The sequence below is a fragment of the Triplophysa dalaica genome, chromosome 24 (assembly GCF_015846415.1).
Source record: "Triplophysa dalaica isolate WHDGS20190420 chromosome 24, ASM1584641v1, whole genome shotgun sequence".
NCBI lineage: Eukaryota > Metazoa > Chordata > Actinopteri > Cypriniformes > Nemacheilidae > Triplophysa > Triplophysa dalaica.
This window is the reverse complement of record NC_079565.1, coordinates 2,730,213-2,741,749: the sequence shown is the minus strand read 5'-3', so window position 1 is coordinate 2,741,749 and position 11,537 is coordinate 2,730,213. Positions and strand designations below refer to the sequence as shown.

Below are 11,537 nucleotides of genomic sequence, written 5' to 3'. Positions count from 1 at the left end.
CCCACTTAAAGCTTTCCTTTAAATAGATGAACATAAACTATAAATGAATGCAACGGTAATGTCTAAAACGAGCGCTTATTAAAAGCAAAACCATGTTTATTTCAAGCGAAAGATAGAAACATCTGATCTCAGCGGGTCCAGTCTGGCTCTGACAGGAAGGAAACGTGTGTGTGTGTTTGTGGATGGATGAAATGGTTTTGGACAGGTGAAGGATGGTTTCTTTTCTTCGGCCCAGTCAGAGTGACCCAGATTGTTCTGTGTGGCTCTGACGGCTGCTCGGCCTGACAGGTGCGGCAAGTTTCCCACAGAGATTTAATGAGAGAGAGAGAGAGAGAGAGAGAGACTTCATTAGTCTGCCATGTTTGTAAGCTGAAATAACCATCACATAGACTTCACTTCATGCCGAGTCCGACTTTTGACTATCAGCATGACGTCTGTTCTACCTCATACATATCTAGAAAAGAAACCGTCCAATCAGATAAGCGAAGAGCTCTGACAGGTTATTTTTACACTAATTTAGGTGTAGAAAGATATAGAGTAAGAAAGGTTGATGCCAAATGCATAATTATAACATATTCTGTCGGTAATTTTAAATAACATACTAAGTACCGTAGTAATGCATGAATGAATAAAAGCATGTAAAATCTTCTCATTAACTCACAGTAGTTTCCTTCAAACAAAAGTTTGTCTGTAGTTGTTTTAGTGCCACTGGCCTTGTTTCGGTCCCTTTGGGCCCCTTTTAGGATCTGGAGGGGATCTCGTCCTCAATGTTTCTCAAAGCCGCTGAGCATTTTCGACAAAGAGCTCTTTCAGGAGTGTCGGAACCATCAAATTAACATAGCGTCACACACTCGTGGTCGCAGTGTGGGGCGAATGTAATCTTTGACGCTGTCGCTGGTCAGAAATCAGGGCGGAGGGGGAAGGACCTGGCAACCGTTGGTTCAGTGTTTTGTGTGTGAAACGGCATGTTGAAAGAGCAGCTTTTAGCTCCCGGCAGCCCGGTGGCACGAAGACAAATCGGTTTGAGGCCTTTGATGTTTTGTTGTTCGTGTCTCGGGGTTTGTTTGTCGTTGACAGTGATGCAGAACTTTTAGCCGAGCTGAAGCAAAGGCGAAGCCGCTGGGAATATAGAGTCCAAACTCAATCACGACTTCCAAGGCCGGAATTAAACTGAATGGCTCTTTAGCGTTGACATCTCTCTAGTGGATAAATGACCTTATGAATGAGACAGATGTATTTTGACTTTGGGTGTCAGGGGTTGGAGTCGACTCACAAAAGAGATTTTGTAATAACTAACAAATTTAGAAAAGGGGAGATTTATGGCTAGCATTGAATTTGTTTTTTTTCAAGTGTGGACTGTTCATGTTCTTTATGTTGCCTTTTATTTTAAAGTTGTAATTCGGTGATTCAATTTAACCCTTGTATTGCGTCTAGGTTTATTTCGTACTCAGTTTTTAATTCAATACAGCCATAAATTTAGTAAATTATGACAAAATGATGTCAAAATACTTTATCCTGAATTCAAGCATGTATACAGTTTGGGTAATATTTGTCATTTACCTCTGTTTAATCACATTTATTTTGTCTTTTGGAATATATACACAGTAGGCTATACATATTAAGGATGTACCAGTATCGGTATCGGGCCAGTTACTGAGCTCATGTCCTCTTACTCGTAAAAATGCACCGATAACAAAGACCTAAACTTGATCTGACATAACTCACAGAACTGACTGAAATTTGCTGTGAAAGTTTGTGAAAAGCACATTCAGAATGTGTTTAAGGTGGAGTTGTTTGTAATAAGGAATCTATTCTATTTCTATTAGTCTCACTGTGTTGTTAAAAGGTACAGACATCGGTACTGACATCGGTATCGGAGAGCACCAGAAAAAATATCGGTAACCGTCCTCGTTCTTTAAATAAAATGTTATCGGTGCATAGTAAATATATATATAAGGAAAATCTAGGATTAATGTTTATGTAGAAAAATAATTATATCGCATCATCTTTTTTTGATAAATTTTAAAAACAGGTCCTACAGATCCGAACACCACACCACAATATTTTCCATTCTTTGTGTTTGCCTTTTAAATGTATTCTTGTATCAAAGTCTTATTCCTGTTGTAATCTTTGTTTATTTATAGACAAACTTTATATAGGGCTATTTTTTGTATAAAGACGCGCTCTTATAAACTAGAAAGTAGTTTTTCGGATTCTTCTAAATGTAAACTTGGAGGAATCTTTTTTCAGCATGTGTTTCTTCATGCATTTTGTGGTTCAACTGAGTGTAATGAAAAAGCTGAGGATCTTTATCCTGTGTTACTCATTAGAGTGATATATTGCCTCATCTATCATCTTTGATCTCAAAGCATCCACCGGCCAAAACATCTCATCGTCTCACCCGAGACACAGTCGCTTTCCTAAATCATCCTCTAAATTTTGTTTTTAACTTCTGTGCATGTAATGAATATGAGTACTTGCACAATTGTTTAATACTTTTTTATCTTGCTGACACACAAATCCTCAACATTTCAGCTTTGCACGTCACTAGCTCTCAGTCTAGACGGGGTGTTTATGGCTTCTCTTTGTCTGGATTTAAGCTCTCAAACTGTCTCTTTGTGTAAGTGTGTGTTTGGATTTGTGTTCTCTTGAGGGGAATTCATATAATAGGTTTCCCTGAGCATGACTCTGTCTAAATCTGATCACGCCTTTCAGGAAGATTATGCTGCTTATCTTCCTCTGCCACCCGCTGGAATCACACTGTAGGCCAGAATCTGTGTCTAATGACATCCAGAGAGCAGAACAGCGTGTGATATTCTCAACACAGACGTCTCGCTTCTGAAAGAAAGGTGAGTGGTTCTTCTCAGTGCTAAAGAGTTTCACGGTGTTCTGTGTGGTTACAGGGTCGTTGCTAGATGCAAATATGTTCTTAGTTGTTAGGATGTTGCTTTTCATTTTGGTTTAAAAACAAAAATGTGACACTGCCCATAAGAAAGATCACAAATTAGGTTTCTTTAATGTCTTTGTTATTTCTCTTAAACATTAATGAGATAAAATGGAGAGCAAATGAAAACTTTTACTTACGTCTCCTATTTCTGACTATTTCTTTTGAGAAATCAGTTTCAGAAGATTTTTGAACATTGTCTCAATTTGAGCTCAGATTTGTAAATTCTGCAATGAAAAGTCAATATTATTGAAGATCTCAACATGAACTGAAACGTTTCTCATCATATTTACGTAAATCAATATTATTTTACTTCTCCAATCTACATGGATATCAACAAGTCTCGTTTCTTTCAATTTTATTACTTGTGAAAGCAATTTTAGGAGAACATTTTTGAATTGATTGACACTTAAATCTCCTCTATCCAATATCCACTGTATTCAACCTTTGGAAAACACGACGGAAAAGGATATTTGTCTTCATTTTTATTCCTGTTTTTGTTTGCAATACACACATTTGCGCACAGAACGGACAAAGAGAGAAAGAAACTGAATGAAGATCACAGTAACAGTTGTTATCATTGGACTAGACAACAAGAAGGTTGTGGCTGAAATCCCACAATGCACTGCACAAATGCATGTTCACCGACTGACATGCATGAAGGGTTTATATTTTTGGACAGAGTAGGGTTGAGATGCATGAAATGCCTGGTTGCGTTATTTACAATTATCTTCGTTAGACCTTCAACTCATCCTCGTACGTAAATCCGAGTGCAAACCACGTCGTCAGCCCCAAAGACCTGAGGAAACAGAACAACATTTTTACATTTAAGGAAGAAATGTTAATGGTGCTAACGTAACGATATTTAAAATAAAATGTATTGAATAACACATATATTTCCAAAACATTTGGAATGTCTTAATGGGTTTGTTTTTCAGTTAACCTACATCACATTGTGTTTATGAGAGCTGATAATCTCGCTTTGTCTTATGGAAACGTGTCCTAGATTCACAGCAGAACGACTGTCAGTGCTGCATTGTGGGATTGTTGTTCTGTCAAAGTCAAGCTTTAAATTCATTCACAACCCCGTGAGAATTTTGTGAACCGCCGAACGTCGGTTGAGAAGAGCGCGCCTGTGATTTGGGTCAGACCTGCATTTGTTTTGGACGGTTTTTGCACATTCCTGTGCTCAGCCCGAATAACTGTCAGACGTTTCTTCCCAGGGGCCGTCAGGAGTCTCTGTCCTGGAACCGTTTCATAACCGTATTATTTTACGTTGAACTTGGAGTTGTGCCCACGTTTTACAGCAGGACACAGCTCAGTTTGTCCACTTTATATGTTTTTGCTTTTAAGAAAACACAAGGTAATGATGTACTGCTGCTTGAATATATGATATGTTTATGTTTCTTCATGGTCTTGGTGTATGTTGTGCATAACCCTTTATGAACTTGACAAAGTTTTAACTTCTTTAACCCTAACTAAGATAAAAAATACGTTCAAAGTTTAGTAAAGACACCCTGAATGTGTCACATCAGAACAAATGAGAAAAGGTCTATGAGGTACACGGATCGATTTTTTTCCATTAAACTCTCACACCAAATCCCTCCATCTCTGTCTCTTACTCTCTCGTCTATGAGATATGTGGAAAAAATCCATCAGCCATTTCCGTCCGAAGTCATAAATATGATTATAATGTGCTCTCAGAAGTACACTGTCATGTTAAGTATGTAGTGGTTGTTAAACCATCCACTTTACGTGAAGCCAGAAGCAGTCTCGTCCTTTCGAATCTTTCAAACAGGTTTGACCGGATGTAGATCCACTTCAAATCAATTGGATGTTTGCATCTCGTTTTATTCAGTTGATGCCTAAACAATATACATCCATGGAAAAAGTTGTTTTCAGTTTTTTTTTTACTTTTATAGCTATGTGTTTATCAGGTACTTTTTTGTTTTGTTCTATGAACTACTTACAACTTTTCTCCCAGGTTTCACATAAAAAAAAATAAAAAAAAATGTAGACACGGGTCAAAACAACAGAAAAGATGCTCTGTATTTTTTCAGACCTCAAAAAATGCATCGAAAACAAGTTCATATCCACTTTTAAGTAATACAACAGTCATATTTCTACATGTCTTTTGGGATATTTCAAAATATGAATATGATCTGATATGAATGTGATGTGAATTTGTGTCATGTTAATTCAAAGAACAGTAGACTGGAATGACCCCGATTCATCTATAAATGGTGAAATTTTGAAATGGTCTCTTAATTTTTGCGTAGATATACAAAATTATTATTTACTTATTTATTTACAAAAACAATTTCAAAATAATAATGATACCAGAACTTGTTTGCGTCTCACCAGTATGAGTTCATCTCCACGCATCTCTCTGCTCCAGAACGTCACGGGTCTGTCTCCATCCACCAGCTTCTGTTTGCAATAGATTTTATTTTCCGTCTCCCATACAGGCAAACTCTAGAGACGACACACACACACAGACACGTTCAGAACATGAGCGGTCCATTAAACAGAGACACATATCAGACTCTGAGTTCATTAATGTAATAAACTATGTTTGCGTATGAGGACACAGATAAATGAACATGCGGCGAAACAGCGTCAGCGCTCAGACTCCATCCGTCTCACTTCTCTTTCTCTCCGGCTTCAGGCACTAAACTCATTTAAGCAGCTTGCTCTAAAATACCCCGTGCAGGGTATCCTGACGTTCTCATTCGTCTTGAAAATAGAAGTTTGGATTAGAGGGATTTCACAAAGAGAAACACATCTCTCTCTCTTGCTCTCTGGATCTCCAGAAGTCCATTAACAATTGCATTGTTTTATGTGGGGATTTTTTCGGTCTCGTTTTCTCTCCATCGTTCTCTATGATGATCATTTAGTCTCAGCCCTGTGGCAGATGAGCAGTCTGTCGCCATAGCAACCGGCCTTGTGATTGACTCTTCGTTCTTAAATTTGTGCCCCCCAGAACAAGGCAATTGAGATATAAATTAAATGCTGACATTGTTTTTAATATGATGGTGGCTAAAGCAACACAATACAAAAACATGATTTTCAATATATTAGTAGGAAATTATCATTGCGCAGATGTTGCTCTTTCAGATCTCAGGAGATTTGATGGATTAAGGGTTAGGTTACGGTTAGTTACATTTAAGTATCAACAGTTTCTTCTAAAATTTCTTTAAAAAAAGTAGAGACTCAACTCCATAAAGAGTATGGAAGTGTAAATGATGAATATGGATTGCAGAGGTAAAATAGTCTGGATTTGAGCACATTTGATGAGAAATGTTAACAATATTGCCTTTTGATTGCCGACTCAGTTTGAGACATTGTTAACATCTCTTCTGAAACTCTAATGGAGATATTTGTAAGGTTTCTGACTCTTATTCAAAGAAACATCTGAGATGCGGAAGACTTAAGCAAAAGTTTCCATTTGCTCTCCAAATTTATTTACATTTTAGGTTTCGTCCACAATGTCATTCCGATGTTCTTTCGAGAACACACCCTGTTCTTGAGACAGACACACAACTCTCAGGGGCTGCGAGACTCCTAAATAATCCCGCCCACTCCGCTGCTGTGTGTTCCAGAACAAAATGAGGTCAAATCTCTCTATATACACCCGTGCTTTGATTCTATTTTACTGTTAGGAAATAAAAACGAAGTAATTTCCATAGGAGGCGAATCTCTCTCTGAATAACAACGTTACGAATGACTTGATGAATTTCTTGGGAATAAACAAGTCGGCATGCAGGTTATTGCACTGTCTGTGATAGAAATAGATGCTGAGTGTTTATGAACAGTTATTTCCAACTTTCAAAACAATAGCAGCTGTGTTTTATATTAAACACAATAACAAATTCTATTCTTCATTAATCCAAAAGGCCAAAATGTTACTGTTCTTTATTTGTCTGTCTTGTCTGTGTGTGCGTGCGTGTGTGCATGCGTGTTTATCTGGTTTACTCCAAAAACTCGAAGCTTTCAAGTACAAAAAAACACTCAGATTTGATAAGAACCCATCTGCTGCTGAGCATTGCCATCTGAAACCAGGTTAGATTTCTTCCAGTTTGATGATGCCATCATTTTGCTCAGCGTGATGGGGTTATTCAGGTCACTGAAATAAAATATTGTAGTTTAATGGAAGAGCTCTAGGTTTTAACGTCTAAAAGGACTTTTGTTGGACCCGAATGAAGGGATCACTAGTGCTTGGGTTACAGGGTGGAACTGCACCAGCAAAACCTCTGATAAAAATCTGAAATTGACGCTCACATTCGTTGCTAATTTGTCCTGATGGATGCAATGTGACGCGGCGTAACTGTGAACTAATGAAGATCTACATAAACGTGTCCGTGGATGTGTTTACTGAAATTAGAGACTAAGAGGTTCGGATCATAACAACGATGGCTTCGGATGCACCTGCCGAGCACTCAGAAGCGTGCTGAATAGTGACCAGGTGGGGTCGCAAATATTTTGGCCGTCGTGTTTTTCATAGGAGTGAACAAATCTGCAGCAAGATGAGTCATATTACAGCATGAAAAATCGATTACGATAGAAGAACTTTTCACATTTGTCTCATATTTTTTTCTGAGAAAGCAAATCAGTAATTTCACAAATGTCTCCGTTGGAGTTTCATAAGAGATCTCAATAATTTGTCAAACTGAGCTCAGATTTATAAAAATCAAAAGTCAATATTATTCAAGATCTCAATATGAACTCAAGCATTTCTCATCACATTTACCCAAAGACAGATTATTTATCTCTCCAATCTGCATTCATTAATTTGTATTTTAATATATTTTTCTCTTTTTATTTCTCATTAATAATTTTAGGAAAAAAGACAAACCTACTAAGCTATGAAAGAGCAACATCAGAGCAATAACATTTCCCTCTCAGTTATTTAGATCTGTCTTATGTTTTACACATTAACACTAATAGTCATTTTCTCTCAAAATTAGATATTGTAAATGACATTATTGATTGATGTTTCGAAGTGAAATGTTACTGGAGGGACAGTATACTCCTCTGATGAGCTTCCTAATAGTCTCACTGTGGTCTGGGTCTGAGGATCGTGTTCCTGAATCAATGGAGACTCACTTTACATTTCCTGCCGTCCACAGTCTCCTCATCAAACTCCTCTCCCACGCGGAAGTTGATTTCGGTGGTGCGCACGGTGGTGGAGGTCTTGATGTAGAACTGCTCTCCGTCCTGACGGATTTCCACGTGCGGTTTGGATGCTGCGGCACAGGCCACTTTACGTAGCATAGCGTTCACACCTGATGAAGCACAGAGGACATTTAAAGGGACAGTTCACCCAAAATGAACATTCTGTCATCATTTACTCGCCCTCAATTCGTTCCAAACTGTATTTTCACACATAGAGATATTTTGAAGAATGTTTGTAACCAACCTGTTGGGCACTATTGACTATTATGGCAGTCAATAGTGCCCTAAAACTTTTGGGTTACCCACATTCTTCAAAATATCTTCTTTGTGTTCAACAGAACAAAGACATTTACGGGTTTGAAACAACTTGAGGGAGAGCAAATGATGAAAGATTTTTCGTTTTTGGGTGAACTGTCCCTTTTTAGACTAGACAACATTTATCATAAGATGGTGGTCTAGTGGGTTAAACCACTGAACTGGTAAATCAAAGGTTGCTGGTTCGATCCCAGCAGCCACCACCAGTGTGTCCTTGAGCAAGACACTTTACTCCATGTTGCTCCAGGGGGATTGTCCCTGTAATAAGTGCACTGCGTCTGCCAAATGACTAAATGTAAATGTAAATCATTAACAGCTCAATATTTTATAACTGCATCCCAAATCATACTTTGCCAAAGAGATGCACAATTTTCAGATGCAAACATAAACTGCATGTGAGACCTGTACTGTCTCACCGCATACTTAATTATATAAAGCATTGTATAAAATATGCAAATTAAGGGATGGTAAATTTAGGAAAAGTGAGACTACTTTATGATTTCACAGATGAATTTGCCCAGAAATACCAAATAAACTGTCTGCCAAATGCGTCTTTCCGTTCTTATGCAACATAATTCCAGGTTTTCAGTTCTCTTAAATTATAACGTCTTCAAAAAGTTTGTTTTCAGAGGTCTGTCATGCACAGCTTCATAACTACTAGACTATTCCTCGAAATGGATTTCAAGATTTTACATCTCCTCAGTTTTGTTTTACTGTCTGGTTTGGATCAAAGCACATGCGATTTGAACACCAGACACCCTCTCCAATTGTGTGCATTCATCACATGAACAACAGCTTGCAACAAAACATAATTCACTTTAATTTTCAAATTTAATATAGGTAACATTTTATAAAAATATTGCATTTGTTACCATTTGTAGAAACATTGGCCAACATGAAGTAACAATAAGCAAACGTCACCCATTCACTTGCATTGGTTTTGTATCCATTCTATAGAAATGAATGGGTGCCACTGCTCTTCGATTACCGACGTCATACAGGTTAAAAACGACAAGAGGAGTAAATGATGACAGAATTTATATTTAGGAGTGAATTTTCACTTTAATGTCAATAAAATTCCTTGTATTGGTTCAAAGTGCATTAATGTTAACACTTAAAACTTAAAAAAAAAAAATGTATAAGTAAATGCTGAAGAATTGTTGTTAATGGTTAGTTTAAGTTATCTAATTCATAATACAATGTTTTTGCATTAAACTTTCAGAAAATAATGCCACAACCTTTGTTTATATTATTTAAGATATCAAAATATTCACTAAAACCAATCTAAAACATATTTCCCAGTATCAGATTATCTGAGCTATTTTTTCCATACAATTCAATAGCTTTGTTCTCTTGTTGTATGTCTCTCGTTTCTGTCTGTTTGTAAATACCAAAATTACAAATTTCAAATGCAACCACACTTCTCCATCTTTCAGTTTGCCCTAATGTAACTTTATTAGTTACGTGACCCACTTTGATTAGATCTCCCTTCTGTTCTGCCGCGAGAAATGTGAATCATGTCTCCACATCACACACTGCCAATCCACTGTAAAACAACATCTCTCTTAAAACATCTGAGACATCTAACAATCCTCTCCAAGATGTTTCCATCCCCTCCTGTTCTATCTTGAGCGCCCGGAGAGATGACAGAAGACGTGACAGTGATGCTCAAAGAGGAATGAGATGAAATCTTACCCAGCGCTTTCAGAAGTTCGTCAAAATTCTCACTGCTCTTCATCTTCCAGGTGCCGGCGAAGTTGGGAGGCATTTTGATATTCAGATTGTCTTGCTCTCTCTCTCCCTCTCTTCTTCCCTGGTCCCTCGTTCTCCTTTTCTACTCTCGCTCTCTTCCTTTGTGCTGGCCTGTCTCCTGTTCTCACTCACCCTCCCTCTCATCTTAACTGTCTCTCTCTCTCGTTCTCCCGCCCCCTGGCAGTGCCACTGTCTCACTATTCAGACTGCTGCAGCCTACAACCTGTTCCAGCATCAGCCACAAACCCGCCCATGATGTTTCTCGCTCTCATTAGTACACCCATGTGCTCCGCATTCCCGTGTTCTCCCGCTATACTGTGGATATTTTGAAGGCTCTGGGTGTGTGTTTCTGTCATTGTGTACACACTTAAATTCTCAGATCGTACTGTATGTTCACAATTATTTATATGTTGAAAATACATCTGTATGTTTGTTTCTTTCTCCAGCTCTTTAGATTGGAAGAAGATGAAGAGAAGATGAAGATGACGATTATGTCTCTTTAAAATGATGAAATTAGTATTAAGGTTGACGTGACCTTTCAAGTGTTGTCAACAGCGTCCTGAATTGACACGTCATCATCTAAAACTACCTTACACAACATTGACTACCCATATGCAGTATATCCGAATATATTCATATTATTTAGGTTATGACAATATGAATATTAAATAATGAACCCTGCATGGACAATTTTTAGATTCATTCAGTTGTGGTGAGTCGCATTTATGTCTTAAGTTTGTTGTTATATTAATTGTTTACGTGGATACATTTTTTTACATTTCGTGATCTATTTTTATATTTATTTGATATATTATTTATTAAAAATAATAAAATTGTATAAAAAAAAAATATATATATATTTGATTAAAATCATATACAAATAAGAATAAAATTACAAATTTATAGATATTAATACACATTAAAATAATATCTATAAATTTGTAATTTTATTCTTATTTGTATATGATTTTTTCTTCGTATTAATTTTCAGACCATGCAAAAATAAGTAAATTCAATCAAGTTGCACCTGATTTACACTTGAGGTCTAGTAAAAATGGGGCACGGAATTATTTGTTTTTCCAATTTTATTATTATGAAACAAGCACAGTTAGGAAGCCGGTTGCTTAGGAGGACCATCAATTATACAGCAGTCATTATTCAAAATATTTAAGTGCTGAGATGGACCAATCAAAATCAAGTGTTCCGGAGCGCCATGTGCTTTTCAACCACTTGTAATGCCACTTAAATCACAAAATTAGCCCAATTCTCGGACACCGTGCCTTTAATGTTTACCAAAGCTGCAGTCCTTAATCGTGAATAAAATAAAACTCTTTGTATAAGGTTTGGACAC

The 11,537-nt window shown here is 37.2% G+C and overlaps 1 protein-coding gene across 1 annotated transcript; it reads right to left on the bottom strand.

Moving 5' to 3' along the window:
• Positions 1-3,412: 3,412 nt before the first annotated feature.
• On the bottom strand, positions 3,413-10,481 carry crabp1a (cellular retinoic acid binding protein 1a). Its single transcript, XM_056739664.1, has 4 exons — positions 10,130-10,481; positions 8,051-8,229; positions 5,306-5,419; positions 3,413-3,743 (listed from the first exon to the last, which is right to left on the bottom strand). Exons 1-4 carry the CDS (start codon positions 10,200-10,202, stop codon positions 3,693-3,695), a joined length of 417 nt encoding a protein of 138 aa, XP_056595642.1. The 5' UTR covers positions 10,203-10,481; the 3' UTR covers positions 3,413-3,692.
• Positions 10,482-11,537: the final 1,056 nt, after the last annotated feature.